Here is a 19,275-nt window from a genome sequence, read left to right as displayed (position 1 = left end):
TTTAACAGTTCTTAATAATGTAAATCCAAGCAGCTTTTACATGTGGGGAACACATTCAATGAACCATTGTGTCACTTCATTTGGCGACAATGACTTAATAGACATTTATTTGAGATTATGACTTTAAATAATATGACTGCCTGTCTTTGGTCTAACTTTGACAAAGCTCACATGTTCAAGCGTTACCAAGGAAATGCACAGCTTTACGTGATTGACTTCAGAGAACTGTCACTCACTGCTAGTGCTGGAGTGTTTGAGAGAAAACCCACATTTACATTTTGTGATTTATTTGTATATTGTGCAAAAACAGAAATTATAATGATCTGTTATGCATTGATATTATGAGAAGTCTTGGCTTGATTCCAATTTGCAGACATAAAACAAATCCCATTCAGACAACATAGGTCATACGATTGTCAACAAGTAGCCACAGTTATGGTCATCCCTGTGAGAGGCTTGTAGTCAGCCTTGGCTCTCCCTCCTCCCCCTTTTTAGAGGTTGAGATTTATGCCAAAAACAAAGAAGCAATCCCCTTTCTTGGCAGGCACCGTGTCTGACAACGTGTGAGCTTGTCAGAGTCATTGACATTCCTGTAAGGATTTAATAGCTTGTACAGCAGGGAGGCTACACTCAAATATCAGACTGGGAAGCAGCACCACTGCAGAGGGTCACAGGAGGACTGAGGTGAGTTCATCATTCATCTTACATACAGCACCAGTCTTAGATGGAGGTGTTAAGTATTGAGCGATTTCTGCAGTGTTTAACACCCAACTCTGGGCTTGATTTACTCTTAACATGTATTCCAAGGATAACACAAAGTTAATGTGGTAAAGTGGGAAGGTGTTTGCCTATTAACGAAGGTGCCTTGTTTTAAAAATGGACAGTGCAGTCGTTTGGTTTTCCATCACTCACATTTTTCAGAAATCTAGTGTTAGTATATAGTTAGTGGAAAAATAAGACAAAGTTCAGGAAGTTATCCGATTCATTATCTAAAGTAAATAAAAATGCAAATATATGCTGATGACCCCTTAAAATCTTAATACTCACATCTTACAAAGGTTTAAATTAACATTAAATTTCAGTGGTCACGACATGTTGTCCATGTTCACTCAATGTTTTGTCAGACACACTTATGCAACGATCCTTTATGAGATGCAATCTTATACAAACTTCATGACAGTTATTTTTATTCAAAACTTCTATTAAAATAATTCAACATTTTAGGAGCATCCTTTTTTTTTAATCTTAACGTTTAAACTTTTTTTTTTTTTTTTTTTTTTTTTTTTTTTTTTTTTTTTTACACTACTACACTGCCCTTTCCTGCTTAATCCATTCACTTATTTCTCTAATTTTAAGGCTCTGGAAAGAGGTATTGAAAGCCATGAAATCTGACTGTAACTGACACTGTAACTCCGTAATAACCCAAATTAAGCAAACCTGACACTCTCAGCTACTGCGCTTCCTTTCATCGTCGTTTGCTCCGTAGATAGCCACATGCTTTCTGAACATGCCCTTAGCAGTGCCTCGCTTTTAATCATTTTTATGATGCTCCGAGTAGACTGTCCCATGCAGCATTTCAGCGCTCATCTCAGAAGCAGCTGGTCAGTTAACAGCAAACTGCAGCACAGGTCACATGAAACCCATAAAAAAAGCAACTCTGTTGGCTGACGACAAAGCTAAAGTCCAATGACACAAAACACATTTTGTTTTTTTTTACAAATCTGAAAAGAGTACATTTTGAAAAGCTTTCTAAGCATGAAAAAAGCTCATCCTAAGTTTATCCTTTATCCTAAATTTAGCTACAGCATATTTAACACTACACATTTTCATATACAGTATGCTTTAAAACATGAAAAGATCTAGATACTGATTTGATTACAATGACTAATAGGCAAAATTGTAGAGCTTAGATACGATAAAGATAAATTATATATCTCATTTGTACCTCAGAAGAGCAAAATATGGTGATCCACAGTGATTAAAGCTGTAATATTGAGAGAGTTTAACTGGAGTAGGACATCATGTCAACAGTGATTTACAAGACTATTAAGATGTTCAAGATGGGATGTTCACAGGTTTATGTGGCACGTGGCATATCATATGACAATCCGGTTTTCTCATCTTCCAACAGCCGTGAACCATTGAAACCCTATAATATCACGCGCCAATACCATGTGGTGTGACATTGACGCAAAAACTATACAAGAGGCTTTCAGAAGTCAAAACTGAACTTCAATGTGTAACAGAAAAGAGCTGTGAAGACAGCGAAGTTGGCTGGTCAGTCAGTCATTCAGTAAGTTTTTGCCTGTTTGTTGGCCTGTTCACTTTGAGGTATGAGGAGCTTTACAACCAAAGTTGACTGATGGGAGCTGCTACATCAGCTGTCGAGCTGCCCCGCTGTTAGACGAGAGATTGAGAGCATTACCTCTGTGATGTGTATGTAAGGACAAATCAAACAATTTGTTCCAGTTGGGCATAAAAACCAGTACAGCCCATACTGTCAATCAGCTCTTAGTTTTATTTCTCACTGGTCCTGTGACAAGGTATATGGTCCAGAACGGTGTTAGAGCTCACACAGATTTGGTAATATTTAATTTTTAGGAAACAAATTTTCCCAATCAGTGTCTCACATTTACTCTCAGATACCCTGCCTGAACACCACACCCAGCAATGGGAATGAGTGGATTTCAATTTCTCCATGAATGTTGATCTTATGGGTTGTTTTATTCAATTTCTAATCAAAGTGTTACAAATGTACAGCATGTTTGGGTCCTGCAGTGGGACTACAAAGGCTGAGGAGAGGGTGCAGATTACAACCAATATTTGGGAATTTAAGCATCTCTCTTACAAAGCTATAAACCAAAGAGTTATAACAAATGGTACAGGGAATAACTGGAAATTCTTCCAGCTCCAGGCAATCTCAGATATGTTGTCACAGTCATTTTTATTCTAAAAGTGATATTTGAACCAACACTATGATAAAGATGTAAATTCCTGAGTCACACAATAAAAATAAAGACATTTCAAGCCAAAGCCAGACTTTTTTTTGCTCCTATATTTTCTTTGGGATTATCTAGTTTTGGGGCTGTTTTTGCTGTTGTGACTGTTTTAACAATCCCAACCTAATTGCCTAAATACTGTCAAATGAGATCCTAATTTTAGGAATTAGCCTGTTGCTCTGTAGGCTTGTAGGCCTCTGTGATAGCGAGAGCTTGCGTTAACAATAGCTAACTATCTACCATTGGACAAACCGTCAGCTAACCCTACTCTGAAGACAAAGATCAAATTTCACTTGAAGGTGCCCTGTGGAGATTTTAGTACAAAAAAGTTTGTTTAAAGATGGGGACAAACAAACAAAAACATTATTTTGTAGCGGTATTAGTGGTCAAAAAGTTTACAGGATACTTTTAACCATCAGTGCCAATTTTTTAACGTTGCATACGGGCTTGAAAATACCAAGTTTAATTAATATACTGTACAAAACAGAATTTACATTCACAGCAATTCACAGCATTTGTTTATCAGTTTTCAATGATTTTAGGTAAAGTCTTCTTTATTTGAATCCATACTAATGAAAATAGTGGTGTGATGGCATCTCAGTGTGGTGTAAATAACCGTGTACTTCAATCAGTGTATCGTCTAACTAAATAGTAACATTTCTGCAAATCCCTTTAAGCCCCAGCAACACTGAATCCATTACAATTAATGTACAGTCTATTTTAGTGATGTGACATTTGATATTCTAAGTTTAGTAATCATGTGGGGTAATGAAAGATTGCTATGTACTAGGAGAGATCCCTGCTGCGAATGGAACTGACAGATCATAAAAAATGTTAATTTGATAAGCACATAATCTTTTGAATATGTTGCAGCTTAAAGTGACGACAAAAACTGTTGAATATTAATAGTTAAAGCCTGGTAACGAATTACATCATGAGGTTACAATAAAATCCTACACTGCAGTTCCATTTTGAAGAGGATTTTATTCTTGTTTAAAGTGACAACCCTGAGCTTCGTGATATGTAGATAGAAACCAAAATGGGTGTTACTTTTGTTTCATTTTTTTAATTTCTCTATTTATGAATAAATATGCAAATAATCAGTCCCCCAGGAACCATTAACTGAAATTGAACTAAAATTAAATTGTCAAACTGGAATGTACAGTGTCTCCCTAACACTGCCCTTTGCTGCACAGAATTATCTAATAAAGAATCATCTTAAATCGAATCACATCAAAAAACCCAAAACCTGTTTGAAGAAGTTCAACTCCAAAGGAACTTTCTTACCAAAAGTCCTGAGGCAGGACTTTTTAGAACTCAAAGATCTGAACTGAATCCTTAAACAGGTACAATTGTATCATTAAGAAAAAGTAGATTTCTTTCAAAATAGCATTTCAAAGTTGCTATAATTAACTGCAATGTGAAAAGATGAGAAGAAAACATTTTAGTTCAGTAGAACTGCCATCACTGTGCTTAAATGTTCTCCATCATCTGTTGCAGTTGATGAGATTTGACTCTTTCCAGGACTCAAAGGCCTCAAGATGTTTAAAAGATCAAAAGTGACGGATGGGACAGCCACCGGCCAAGGTAAGCAACTGAAGAAGAATACCCACCATCAAAATGAATGTGTCTACACAACATCCCAGAAGCATTAGAAGTGAAAAGTAACCAAATAAAACCAGTGAATCTGAATTTAGCGGAAATGCTGAAGTCTTGTAATGAGATTAGTGGACACTATCAACCCAAACCTGTCGTAATCTGTCTTTGTTTTTGTTTTAGAAAATAGATTAAAAAACAATTCTGCTTTGTCTTAATGATTAGACATGGTTTGCATATATATATATATATATATACATATATATAATATGCCCAAGATCAATGAAAAAGATTTCTGAAATATATTTCAGCTAATTTGGTCAGTATTTCAGCTAATTGACAGACTCTGACAAAGTAATAAAACAGAACATTTCAAGGCCAGAGTGAAATGAGGCTGACAAGGACAACATTTTATTTCGTCACTCATTATGAAGTCAACTCTATAATCCAATGCTCACACTATGATGACATGATGTATATGTCTTTAATATGTGCCTTATCAGGTCCTGCTGCAGAGAATTGCATTGGTATAGAAGGTAGGCTTAGGGGACAACAATAATAAGCCTCTTTTTCTATCTACTGCTCACGAAGGCATGAAGAACGGATATGCAATGGATTTATGAATATACTGTATGAATGTACATATATTTTGTGCGTGGATATGTAGGTGCATCACTACATATCTGTTCCTCGGGCTGAATTTCAGGCATGGATTCTAACTGAAAAGGATAGAAAGATAAAGGTTATTGAAATGTAAATGTACTGAGCAAAAGATACCCGTCTACACCAGAGCCACATGGCGAATAGCTCGGAATGATGATAGACCGAGTAACAATACCATTCTAATATGTCAAATATTAGAATGTGTTTTAGCGTGGTTCATGTGGGTTGATGATGTGATTACAAAACAATGACAAATTTTGAAGGTTGGATATGATCGTGGTCGTGTTTGTTTTTATCCTTGCGTGTCATATATCTTGTCACTGACATTTCATTTTCCAATGCTGACAGTGGGGATCAAGAAAAAATCAAAGGTCCCCGGGGTGATGATTACACAGTTTATCGAGACGCTGCCAGAGGGAAAGACCCATCCAGACTTCACCCGCAAGCCGATTGCTTTGACCATCCAAGAGGGTATGATTTTTAGTAAAAAATTATATCAAACATCTATATTAGAAATATATTCCAAGGTGGAATTTACGTGATTCTGCATAATAGTTTAGATTATGAGTTTTGCGCAAGGTCAGAAAGGAGCCCTGCCATTCAACCCCAAGAGACAGCCAGAATGAAACACACAATGACTTTGGTGTGTCTCACAGTGAAGGGGCTAATATTCATCCATTGAAATAGAGGAAATCAAACTGTGCCAACCTAGAGAACTGGCTGAAAGAATTGTTGGCCTTTATATTAAAGGAACAGGCCGTTACAGCTTTTCAGGGCTTTCAATGGAAGCTTCACAGACACTCGGTCATCCTTGAATTCATTTCATACCGGGTAGACCTATTATTTAATTATTTAATGGTACTGCACGTGCCGGATACAATTGTGACCCTAAATGGAATGTATATTATATAGTAATGAACATAATTCTATTTTTGTTTTCTGAGCTACTGCTTGTAACTGCACTTTTTTTCTTTATATTTTATTCATTGTTTTAGTTTTCTTTGTTACGCGTTTGTATATGTCAGTAATTTGTTTACAAAATCTTTCATAAAAAAAGAACAAAAACAATAGAATAAACATAATAATTTGAAATCAAGACAAGCGACAAAGTCATTCTGCATAAGACTAATTTTCTTGTCATACAGGTACTGGTTAAAATATTGTATAATTTAGCATTGTGTGCATCACAAATTCATATTTACTAAATATCATAGCGTATATTTGCATCTCTTTACTGTTTTTAAATGGTGACCGGTGTTTTTTTTTTTTTTTTCCAAAACAGGCAAATTTGCTTTTTTTAAAGCCATCGTCATTGGAGACCCAACGCCTACCCTAACATGGAGCAGAAATAATGGAGATGTTTCAGATACAGCGAGATACCAGAGCAAATATGACCCCAACACCAATGAACACACATTTGAGGCAAGTGATAGGGACTATCAAATAACAGTGATACTACGGAAACCTGCTGATGTAAAGAGGTGATAAGAATAGCGCACAGAAAGAAGTACAAACACAGAGAGAGAGGCCAGAAGAAGAAGGTATTTGATTACATGAGGGTCATTTAGTCTTTTGAGCTATCAATTTACTTTGCTAATTCCCACTGATCACTGATCATGACAAGAGCACACTGAACAAAGTCAGTTCTGTGAAATGGTCGAAACAAGTCCACCCCTACAGCCAGTTAACTGATTAAGGTTGAAAATTTAAAATTAAAAAAATGAAAGCAGTTACACATCAGGTGTCCACCTACCAAATATTGCAGGGTCCATAACTGGTTCAGAGTATTTCAGTCAAATGTGGCCAATTTAAACACGCAAATACAATAACAAGTTGCTCTTAGATTAAACTTCAGTACATCTCAAAAACCAATAAGCCAGTTATGAATAACCAACTACACAGGTTCCCCATCAACCTCAGTCAGTTTTAACACTTTAACACCTCATGGATTATTACTAATGAATGAATGGTAAAATTACAGCTTCTTCCACTCCAAGTGGTACTATAGTAGTACAAATGCATATTGGACGAAACCTATTGAACAGCAGAAAAAACAAAAGCAAAACAGCAACAATAATATTCACTTTTGTATAACTAATCGTATTAGGTAATGCCCATATTACAATAAATTAAAGTTAACACATTGTCATGTGACAGGAGGTGTTGATTGCTATTATATTTAACGTGTCTTGAATCTTCCAGATGCCAAATGTTATGCCGGATCAAGCAGATACCTATAAATGCTTTGCCATAAATGAATATGGACAAGCCGTGGTCACCGTTGTTTTAAATATTATTGAAGGTAAGGGCCTTTTGCTTGTCATGGCTATAACAAATGAATGTAAGGGAAATAATTACAAAGCTTTTTAATATGCATGTTTTTGAGTCTGCCTGCTCATTTACTCCATGCACCAAATCTACTTCAAACCGAGAACACTTGATTCAAATTTGACGCTTTACTACTCCATACCCTTGAGTTTATTAGAGTCATTTCCGTACGTATCTCTCAGCAGTCCCCCTTGTAGGTCTTTTAATTACATGGTTTTATAAATAATGTAAGTATCCTCTCTTCCTTTTCAAGTTGGTTACAAAAAGAACAAAGCCCAGACACAAGCAGCCACCGATGTGAATTTTAAGACCGTTCTAAAAAGGAAAAGGTGGGCTTGACCTACTCTCATTGAAGGCCCTGTTTTTTTCTGCACATTTGCAAGACTGTTTAACTGACTGCACTATATTTCGATTTCTAGCAAGATCCGACCCAAATCTGAGCAACCTGAAAGAAAAGATGGAGAGATAGATCCTAAATTTTGGGAGCTCCTACTTAGCGCTGATAAGAAAGACTATGAAAGTATTTGTGCAGAGTTTGGAATAACTAACTTCCGTTGGATGCTCAAGAAACTGAATGAAATGAAGAAAGAAAGAACAGAAGAACAAGCACAGGTCTGGGATTTTTGTGATATTTACATAATAATGTCATTACTTTTTCTTTATGAAGCTTGACATACTGAGCATATTTACATTATCTTAAATTTATTGTGGTAGCAGAAGACACTTATTTGTCAATTCATTTCAAATAAGAGTCCATTTGGTTTCTTCTTCACGCTTATTTCTTCTTCTATTTTTGTCCCAGTTTGTCAAAAACATTTCTAACCTAAGACATATTCAGGTCAATGGAGATGGCACTGCCTCCTTTGAGATTGACATGGACCTCATTGACCCAAGCAGCTCCATATTCCTGTATAAGGTTTGTGTCAGAATAAAATCTTAACTCTACTAGTAGCCCTACTACACAACAGGTAAAGGAGTCATTTAAAGAAAAAAAAAAAAGTCAACCTCTGGGGACTGTGAAATACAACAGCTAATTTAATTGCAATTTGGCAAGTACTTGCAAAGGTGCATCAAGACATATTTCACTTCAAGTTAGATAAACCAGATGTTAAGCTGATCTGCTAGCAAACCTATACCTGTAAAATATGTTATCATTCTGATAGGATGTGCTACACATCCTTTATGTATACAGCTACATCTCCAAGTTTGAAACTATTTTTATTAAGTCCTGCTATGATGCTTTCATTTTTTACTCAAATGAGTGGCATTTCTCCAGCTATTATCTTGTAGCCATGTTTTTCAGAGACGATTTCAACCATCCCTAAGGAAATGATGTTGTATATGTCCCCCACAGGATGGTGAAATGGTTCCTTACACAAAAGAGTTGGGAGAAACGATGAAGCACAATCTTAATAGAATTGGAAGAAAGTATGTTTTTAGTATGAGGGACCTGATGCCAGATGATGCTGGACTGTACCAGTTGGACGTAGAGGATGTCAATATGTTTTCCACTGAGTTCAAAAGTAAGTAGTTTTACAATTGCACCTGACACAACAAATTGGAAGCTCTAATCAAAGGAAAAAAAAGACAATACTTTTGATGCCTAACACAACACAGCCCAAAAAAATGTAAAAAAAAAAAACTAAATAATTGACATCAACTGTGTTTTTGCTTTATCTTTCATTTGAATATAATAAACAACTTGTTATTTTTCAGTCCCCATGGTGGATTTCTTGGTGAAAATTGAGGAAGTGAAGGCACTGGAAAGACAAGATGCCGTGTTTGAGTGCGTCCTGTCAAACCCCTTTTCTAAAGTTATGTGGTTTGGCAAGAACATGCCACTGGAACAAGGGGATAAATATGACATTGAGGTTTCAGAGGACAAGCTCATACACCGGCTGGTGGTGAAAGACTGCATGATTGTAGACAAAGGAATTTACTCTATCTGCGCAGGGATAAAGTCATGCAATGCATGGCTCATTGTTGAAGGTAAGATATTATACTCCATTAAAAGACTAACTGATAATTAATAGAATAAACATGAAGAAGAAAAATATAGCTTATTCTTTTGATCTATTATTACTTTTCATGTCATTATATGGCTTTTTCGGTGCACACTCAGCATAAATCTCACAATGTTTTTCCACTTCAGCTGATAAAGAAGCACCAAAGGGCAAAAAGTCAGAAAGAAAGACAACAAGGGCTGGAGGATCTGGGGCAGATTTGCAGAAAATTGCCCAAGAGCAACAAGTGAAATTAGAGGCGGTGAGAGAGGAAAGGAAAGAACAGATTAAAGCTGCTAAAGAAGCTGCAGCAGCTGCACCTCCACCTGAATCCCCTCCTGCACCCACTTCAGCTAAACCGAAAGCCTCCAAACCAAGTAAGAATGTCTGCGAAACGGTTTATGAAACAGGGCGTTAAATTCAAAAACAAGGAGGCCATAGTGTCTCTGAATGTATTAATCAAAAGTGTAACTCTTTACAGTGATCTTTCTTTATTTATGTGCATGTATTTGCATATAACAGGCATACTTGTTAGGATCATTTGTTAACATGGCAACCTCTAACTGGTTTTAATGGTTTATAGGAGTGGCAAAGGGTCCAGCACCACCTGGGGAGGTAGTAAGCACAGGTAAGAACCTGAAATGATTGTTAGAGCTTCTGCATGCGTTCAAAGGTGAATATGACAGCTGTCTGAAATATAATGGCCTTTGAAATCATGTTGTTGATCCAGATGGCCTTTATTTTAACAAAAGCCTGTGCATCTAAATGTTGTTTAAATCACTGCTGAGGTCACAGTAATGTTTCGGCTTTATGTTATAATGTCTTGCGTGGTCAGCTCATTTTGTGATTGACCATCTCTTAAGGCCAGATTTAGCTAAATTTAGATTTGTTGGTACAATAAATATCCTTACGATGACTAGACAGACAGGTTGCCATGCTAGTACACAGTTGTTGGCAGCGCTGAATTTGCTGATGGATTAAAAGTCAGACACTTCTTCCGAGTCACCTCTATATCTGTCTTACACTTGTACAACCTTAGAAATGCTGCAACATCCAAGCAAGGCCTCAAAATAAACTCCTGGAAAGGCATCAAGCCTCAAGAGCAACTGGTTAGCAAAATCCATATGACTTTTACAATCCATCTGTCTTTATGTCACGTTTATAAATCTCGGCAAACACAGTTCAAAACTCACAGTGTAACATTGATAGCATACGGTAGATCTTTTACCGCTTACTAAGGTCTGTTTCATATTTACAACAACTTGTACAACAAAAAAGTCTGTTCTGACCTTCTACAAGTGGTATTAATCAAAAACCCTGAGTAATTGTGCCACCATAGCCTACTCCGTTGCTACTGATCCGGCTGTAAAACGATGGATAAATAAAATAAAAGGAATCACAACTACTGTGAAAACACTTGTTTTACTATCAGAATTTGCTCCATTTGTTTTGATAACATTTGGAAAGTCTAGAAGTGGTGCATGATTGAATTGTTTTATACTCAGTCAAGGTAGTATAGAGCTGAACTGGAAGTTAGCTGACGAGAACAGTGGAAGTCTCTGGTGCACGGCCAGCATGGGAACGTTTTACCAGACAACAGATCCATATGCAGTCCAGTGAAATACAGAGTTTATCTGGCAGTGGTAGATTTTTTTCAGTAATGTGTGAAGTTGTTTGGCAAACTTGTTACAAACATCATTTATATGTAAAAGTCCCACACTATAACTTTAAAGAGAGTATAAACCTTGACCCCATTTATTCTGCAACTCTATGGCTTTCACTGCACAGGAAAAACACATAAAAAAAAAAAAAAAACTACAATACAATGCCATTGCTTTGGAAGATGCTTTGGTGTAAACCTAAGAAAAAGGAATGAAACATTCACTGGTATGACCCTTTATGAAAGCAAGTGTCAGAAGTCATTGTATTCATCCATAAACTCAGAATAACGGATAGAAAAAAAACATCTGAAAATGTTTCATACTGTCTGTGATCACCAACAGGTCATACAGACACAGCATCAACAGTAGCAGCCGAAGATTCGGGAGGTGGTAAGATGAAAGAAGAAAACCATGGAGCACATAGGACTGAGGGAGAAATTCACTAAAGCAATTTTAAATTACTTACTGTTGTTGCTGTTGGCCCACTCGCATGAGGAAACCAAAGCTGGTGAAGTGCTTGATCAACCACTTCTGGTTGCGGCAGGTGGTATTGCATGCTGAAAAAGCACAATAGTAACATCGATATTAAACCGCTAATAAAATAACTTTTTACTGGCTTTAGTAGCAGAAATTAGACTTTACGAATGAACACAATAACTCCGGTATTTGCGTAACCTCTTCTTAGAATCTAATGAAATTATTGTGAAATTATTGTGGGGTGGCTGTGGCTCATTGCCCATCGAAGGTTGGCGGGGTTTGATCCTCGGCTAATTCCTGTCCACATGCTGATGTGTGCTTGGGAAAGACACTGAACCCAAAGTTGCTCCCGATGGCAGGCGAGCACCTCGCAAGGCAGCTCTGCCGCCATTGGTGTGTAAATGTGTGTGCGAATGTGTGAATGGGAGGCAAACTGCAAAGCACTTTGAGACCACTAAGGTGATACAGCGCTATGTAAGTGCAGACCATTTATCATTGTACCATCTCAATCCTGTATATTAACATAGTTTGCTTTGAGTCAAATACCTTTACATACATGAGAATGAATGATATAACTCTGAATTCTTTTATAACCAGTAGGTGGAAACACAGTTCTTAGTATGTGTTGTACTAATGTGTTTGTGTCTTGTTAGAAAGTCTTGTGAGCTCGTTGGGTTTATGTTCAAGTCTGTGAAGCTTCATGCTTGCTAATTTTAATTGGGCTTGCTTTTGATGTTAGTAATTTGCTCTGTTACTCGAACCATATCACACTTCTAATATTGGAGCCATGCACTGTATTAGTCATTGAAATATGCAATTCATTTATTACAATACATTTTGGGTGCTGGTGATGTTTAAGGTAAATATGTTTTTTACTTTTGCATTTTTCTTCTTGTATGACAAAACTAGTATTTCTTGCATAACGCTATTGATATTGATGACCCATTTAACTACATTATCTCAACAAGTTTATAAATGAGCAGAAATTAAGAGCAATATATGGAGATCATTTATATATTGTCTACCTAGTAAGCATTTATGTAGCCTTGAACAGAAAGCTGCTTCAAATAAATATGCCAAGTGGAGAGTAACTTTGTTTTTATTTTGTCTAGAGCCTGTTATTACCTGCGGACTCTCGGATATATATCCTCTTCATGGAACACCAGCTGAATTATCTGTGAAGATGAATACAGACTGTGATGGCACCTGGTTCAAAGATGGAGAGCAGGTAAAGCCCATAAATAACTACAGTTAAATGTACAGCTTACATTTTGAGAATTTATCTAACACTTACATTTAGAGAAACTCATGAGTTAAAGATAAAAGAAATGTAAGAAAACCTAGCATTCCTATATTGCTGCCACTTGCATCACCCAACTGTATACATCAGTAAAAAGTGTTGTGTCTCCAGAGTGACACTGCCAGGTAATTTATTATATATTTTTTTAATTTTAGTAAAGAACACAAAATAGACGAGTTATAATTTCACTTTTAATTTGTTTTTGGATTTTATTTTTAGCTAAACTCAGGTGGAGGAATCACCATAACGAAAAAAGGAACTTCTCACAAGCTGACAATTAGAAGCTGCACAGATGACAGCTCTGGAGTTTATCGGTTTGTGGCAGGGGAACTGAGTACGCAGGGAAAGGTCACTGTTGGAGGTATCATTTACTCTCTCTCTTATTGCAGAATTTGTGTGATATAACACAGCGGTTACAGCAAACTGACCTGTGCTTTGTGTTTCATAGACGTTCCTGAATTTGACCCAGACGATCTTCACAAGTTCTCCAAGCCTGTGATAGTGAGAGTGGGCCAGAATGCTGCTTTCAAGATGCCTTTTCCTCCTCAGGAGTCTTTGGTGGTCAGTTGGTTTAAGGACGGCATGGAGATTAAAGACGGAGGAGGAGTTAAGATCGTGAGGGAGCCCAATCACAGCCGGCTGCTGCTGAGAGACTGCCTGCGGACAGACGCGGGGGAAATAAAGATCCAACTCAAAAACCCATTTGGGGCTGTAGAGGCCACATCTCGGCTTATTGTGCTTGGTAGGAAAGCTGAGAGAAATCTAACAAGAAAAGTAATACTGAGGGAAAAAAAGATCAAATGTTTAGTATTTGTTTATCTCGACATTTAAACCATTTTGAAAAATTCTGTAAAAAAAAAATTAAACCCAACTAAACATCACATACTATGTCACTATGTTTAAAATTGAACTCCATGTTTTTCCAACAGATCGACCAGGTCCACCCGAGGGTCCGGTTGAGGCGGTTGAAACCACTTCATCTATAATTGAGATTAAATGGGGGCCTCCCAAAGATGACGGCGGCTCCGCTGTAACCAACTACATTATAAAACGGCAGCAGGCGGGACAGTGTCTGTGGACAAAACTTGGGGATGTCTCCGCTGACAAGACCTCCTTCAGGGACAGGAATGTGACTCATGGAAAGAAATACAACTACAACATCTACGCAGAAAACCCTGAGGGCATCAGCGACGCCCTGGAGACAGCTGATAGCATTATGGCTGGCATACTGAGTGAGCGTACCAAAAAAGAAGTCTCATTTAGCATTCCTCACCAAATCCCATGTTAATCTCCATCAGGTTGTAATAAATGAAAATGCCTCGGGATAGGTTCTGTGATTGCTTCAAATCGTTTATCACCGGCACCACTTAGTCACCGTAGATAACCTACCTTTTATTAATGCTGCAGTTCCTCTATATTCAAGAAAAAAACATTTGCAATATCCTGCAGTGATAACATGGATAATTTATACCACATCTTGATTACTATTTAATTATTAACGATGATTTAATTAAACTTAATTAAACTACTTGTCATTCTTTAGTACTCTCTGGTCCACCTGGTGCCCCCACAGTGGTGAGTGCCACAAAAACCTGCATTAAGTTGGCCTGGACCCCTCCGGAGGATGACAGAGGAGTACCGATTATTGGTTACCAAGTGGAGAAACGAAAGAAGGACACAAATCAGTGGATTGCCCTCAATCCACAAAACGAACCGATAGAAGGTTAACAAAAACAAAAGCATTCTTTTATGTTTGGCTTAAAGCCCATTCGGAGCCTTTTTGTATTTTTTTGTTCTTTTGACTTTTCAGATGTGAACTATGCTGTTAAAGATGTCACTGAGGGAGCCGAGTATGAGTTCAGGATTTCAGCAATCAATGAATCAGGATGTGGAGATCCAAGCCCTCCATCTGCAATGGTGTGTGCAAAGAATCCCAACAGTAAGTCATAACTTTCTTTAGTGTGAATATTATTGATTTAACTTTGTTATCCAGAGCAGTGTTTGTTCCCGTCTGAATTTCATGTTTTCTGTGTTTTCTGTCCAGTGAGACCTTGTTTTAAGGACCCAGAGGACTTTATTGTTGTCAGAGCAGGAAACTCTGTCCGAGTCAAAATTTGCTATGAGGTATGACTGAACCTAAAATAAGGTTTGCACGCAGAGTCTTTCTCCATTGGTTTAAATCCTATATCTACCATGTTAATCTTTTCTGCATCTCATATTTCAACCTCCCATTCCAATCCTGTCATATTCTTGACTGATGAGTTTACTACGAAGATTTCATACGCCTCACACTTTATCTTATTTATCTGACACTGATATCTTCAGGCTGAACCTCCACCTCAGATCACATGGCTGAAGGATGATGAGCCAACATCCCCGTGGACTAATGTCATCAACACAGAGGGAATGTCTCAGCTTGTTATTCCCTCATCAAAGCGCTCAGATTCAGCCATCTACACCATTAAAGCCAAAAACTCTGTAGGTGAAGCTACATTCGACATTGAAGTAAGAGTCACAGGTAAGGACACGTAACAGGGTTTTACATCATGAATAATGCAGAGTGGCATTTGCATTTTAAAAAAGGGCAAAATGTTACTGTCCAAGACCGAAGAAGGTGCATCAGGTTAGCAGCGTAACTGAGAATGTGCTCAAGGTTTTCTTTGTCATTTGTGGGGTCTTGCACCATTAACTCGTATTCACATAAAGTGACCACTTTGAAGGGGATGGTGGCCAGATTCAAATCAGCTACAGTATTTGGTTGTAATAGGCACAATCTCTGAAATGTTTAATTGCATTTCGTAGTCATCATATATCAATAACACACCAGGCTATTGGCAACCCAGTGTCAAATCTCTTGGCATTTAACACTTTACAATAAAGTGAATTCTTACTGTGTGATATACCACAATACAATAGGATTAACACAGCTGGTATGCAATACCATTCCTGACAAAAGCCCAAAGGTAACACAATGCCTCTTGAGTAACGTAGGATTAAGCAGCCATTTTACAAAGAAATTGATAAAAAAAAAATTGCTCAGTAAAAAAGTCTAACATAATCTGCATATTTTTGTATTTGTTGCTAGATGAACCCAAGACTCCAGGGCCGGTGGCGATAGAGCAAACAGTTAATGGCAGAGTTGTGGTGTCATGGGCTCCCTCTCCAGACCAGGAGCTCGATGACCGCCTGTACTACGTGGTGTCTCAACACGACTCCAATGCCAGAGTGTGGAAGACTGTGGCAGACCGCCTCATCGCTAACACGTACACGGCCAACAACATCCTTTCTGGGACAGAGTACCATTTCAGAATCTACGCTAAGAATGATATGGGTCTTTCAGATCCATCTCAGTCACCTACATGGGGCTGCAACAGCAACAGAGGTGAGATAGTCATGTTTAATTAGGCCATTAAAGTAAAGTATTTCAGGCATGATAAATTGTATTTCCAGCAGTACAGAAGAAATGACATGAGGCTAAAACACTACTGGAGTTCATGTTAGCTGCCCATTCAACTACATTATACTGTTCATCACAGCTAATCCATTGAAAGTACTGAATATGCTCTGACAGTGAAGCATTACTCCTTTGTGATATCTGACTCAATGAAGGTTGAGTATGTTAGATAGTATGTCAGAAATATATAAATACCCCTTTTTTTATTGATACACAAACATTTGGGAACTGAAAAGTTCATGTTGCATTCGAATAGAGCGGAGCACCAAGTTATGTCATTCGATCAACATCAGCACCCGAGTTAGACCTGTTTTGTGATGTCACCTGAAATTCGAGTAGAGGGCACATCAAACTGTCAAATTTTTGAGGAACAGAAAGAAGGTGCAGGGAGCCAAATCCAGTGAGTAGGGGTCATGTGGAGCTACGATTGTGGTGTTGAGGGTGAGAAACTTGCTCGTTTTCAACGCGCTGTGAGTGGGGGCATTGTCATGCTGGAGGACCAAAGTGTCTTCAAGTCACAGCTCAAGTCATTTGTGCCGAACGTTTTCCCATTACAGCTGAAGTTGGAATTAACACCTAAATGAATTCTTGATGTGCTTTCTTCGGTCTGAGACAGTGAAGTTTTGCCCCTTTTGAAATGCAAATGCAACTCAAAAGACCTTACCTTCATTGTTAAATTGCCAGTGGCTTTTCAAAGCATTTTGAAGGGTCCCTGCTGGCAATTTCCACAGTTTGATGCAATATTTGATGCACGCTCTCAACGTAACTTGGAATACTTAATGATGAATTTAGACTCATAACTCATAAAGCTTCCCCTGCTCCATCACATCACGGTGCTGCGCTCTGTACTCATTCCGTAAATGTCTACAGCAGTATAGGTAGCTTTTGTGTTGTGTTCCAAATTGTTTAATCGCTGTCGACATTATTATCATGTGATCTTAGATACTAATTTTGAACATTCTTCCTCTTATTTTTCACTTTAAGTTCCACTAAGTTCAAATGGAGTCATTTCAACAGACGTCCGCTTTGAGAGACCTCCATCCATCCTGGTTCCTCTGAAAGTACATACACCACCGAAAGGTTACCAACTCTTCATGACATGTGCTGTCCGAGGATGCCCTACGCCCACTGTATCCTGGTACCTGAACGACATCTGCATCAACTCAGACAATAACTACTACATCACCAACGCGTTTGGCGTGTGCTCCATGTATATTCTCAGAGTCCGACCACAGGACAGCGGTGAATATAAGGTTGTAGCAGTCAACTCTTTTGGCAAGGCAGAGTGTGCCAATAACCTTATTGTTAAAGGTAAGCTTTAAGGAGGTGGAAGTTTTTCAGATGTGGTTCGTGGAAATGCTTCACTCTTATAATGATTATTTTGTTTTTTGCTTTTTTCCACAGATTAAAATGATAAGAAGCCTTCACTGAGAATTTCCTGTTACCAGCATGCTCTGGAAAATAAGGAAGTGGAATGTTTTTGGTTTACTACATAGACTAATAGACTACATGACATAATCCCATGTTTTAATTGAAAACAGCTTATAAAACCTAATTTATTTAATGTATTTACAATTCTTAAACGGACACTGGAAATATCAACTATGAAGCATGAATAAAGAAAAAAAGTATGATGACAAGTATATAAATTCTTAAGCTTCTGTAACCGCAATAAATCAACCAACTGACATGCGTGTAGTGTTGTTGTTTTCTGGCTTTCCCTGCATTCTGTCATTATTAATAAATTGATATATTCTTCACTAAAATAAACTCTGTGACCATTATTAAAGCAACAGATGTTTCCAGCCGCACAGAGCTCCAATGTCTGAGCCCACGACACCAAGCACAACTCTGTATTAAAATTACTTGGCGCTTAATTGTGCTCACAAGGCCAATGCCAATGAAGTCCATGCCGAAAATAATGCAACATCTAAAATGAACAATATAACTGTTAGATGTAACTTGTTCACAATATAACTCAGCCAAGAAGAGCATGCAAATATTATCTGATGGTTTTAGAGTCGCTGATAAGAGTGAAATAATGCAGCAATGTTTAGCCCAGATGTTGCATTATGTAAGACCACTTACCTCATTTCCACTGTTAGGTCAGGGGAGATTTGTGTTTATTTGCCTGTTGTCATCAGGTGTTTCTTGCAAATATGTTACATACTTTTACGAGGTGAGGGGAACTATTCAAACTTTCTGAATGTCATGCTTACTTAACCTCTGATAATGTGAACCCAAAAACCTGCTCAGTACACCGTGTCCAACACACCACCACAACCCTGAGGGACCATCTTTTTATAATGCCACGGAAGGTCCACAGTGACCCAAGGCATGCCACGGGCATGCTGCGAGAATTTCCGTTGATACGTATCAAAGCTAATTGGAATAGCCACTCGATATTAATCACGGATTACTTTACAAAATAAAATGTCTCATGTTTAAGGTTTACTGACCAATAAAGTCCATAGGAGAGTGATCATATTACTAGAGAGCTTGTGAAGCTGCCAGTCCAGTTTTTGGCGAGATGGGTTGCCTGTTACATGTAGGAAATTGTAGTACCATGTGTATTGTGAATCCATAAATCATAAAGTCTCAACCATGAACATTAAGTACAGTAATATCCATCACTAATGTGGTTGTCATTAATAATATCATGGAAAAAAGCATCATAGGTTTATTTAAATCTGATGGAGTTAAACCTTGATATTAATATACGAGGCTGAAGGGGGTTTTATATTTTCAACAGTAATGTTGGAATACTGTTGACTCGATATGTCCAATACCAGAT

At 37.8% G+C, this 19,275-nt stretch overlaps 1 protein-coding gene across 4 annotated transcripts; it reads left to right on the top strand.

The window, feature by feature from the left end:
* Positions 1 to 583: 583 nt before the first annotated feature.
* Positions 584 to 18,251, top strand: LOC138197827 (immunoglobulin-like and fibronectin type III domain-containing protein 1). Of its 4 annotated transcripts, none has more exons than XM_069148808.1 (25): positions 587 to 684; positions 2,132 to 2,293; positions 4,524 to 4,586; positions 5,607 to 5,729; positions 6,541 to 6,680; positions 7,461 to 7,560; positions 7,840 to 7,915; positions 8,006 to 8,198; positions 8,389 to 8,502; positions 8,941 to 9,109; positions 9,303 to 9,575; positions 9,739 to 9,966; positions 10,173 to 10,217; positions 11,593 to 11,640; positions 12,840 to 12,955; positions 13,247 to 13,388; positions 13,476 to 13,769; positions 13,957 to 14,259; positions 14,571 to 14,750; positions 14,838 to 14,966; positions 15,072 to 15,151; positions 15,353 to 15,545; positions 16,113 to 16,409; positions 17,466 to 17,792; positions 17,886 to 18,251. In XM_069148808.1, exons 3-25 carry the CDS (start codon positions 4,541 to 4,543, stop codon positions 17,888 to 17,890), a joined length of 3,621 nt encoding a protein of 1,206 aa, XP_069004909.1. In that variant the 5' UTR covers positions 587 to 684; positions 2,132 to 2,293; positions 4,524 to 4,540; the 3' UTR covers positions 17,891 to 18,251. The 4 variants fall into 4 exon arrangements, with proteins under 4 accessions (XP_069004892.1, XP_069004883.1, XP_069004909.1 ...); XM_069148799.1 differs by having other exon boundaries at positions 4,500 to 4,586; XM_069148791.1 differs by lacking the exon at positions 2,132 to 2,293 and having other exon boundaries at positions 584 to 684.
* The last annotated feature ends 1,024 nt before the right edge of the window (positions 18,252 to 19,275 follow it).

The sequence above is a fragment of the Embiotoca jacksoni genome, unplaced genomic scaffold, assembly GCF_022577435.1.
Source record: "Embiotoca jacksoni isolate LCO1_2020_lvr unplaced genomic scaffold, fEmbJac1.0.p SCAF_1, whole genome shotgun sequence".
NCBI classification, from domain to species: Eukaryota; Metazoa; Chordata; class Actinopteri; family Embiotocidae; genus Embiotoca; species Embiotoca jacksoni.
Note: the sequence above shows the minus strand (reverse complement) of the source record. Positions and strands in the feature narration are given on the sequence as shown.

Coding starts and splice junctions, on each gene's coding strand:
- LOC138197827 (XM_069148791.1), top strand. CDS start 4,541: ATGTTTAAAAGATCAAAAGTGACGGATGGGACAGCCACCGGCCAAG. Junction 9,967..10,172: donor ACCGAAAGCCTCCAAACCAA/GTAAGAATGTCT, acceptor AATGGTTTATAG/GAGTGGCAAAGGGTCCAGCA. Junction 14,751..14,837: donor ACAAAACGAACCGATAGAAG/GTTAACAAAAAC, acceptor TTGACTTTTCAG/ATGTGAACTATGCTGTTAAA.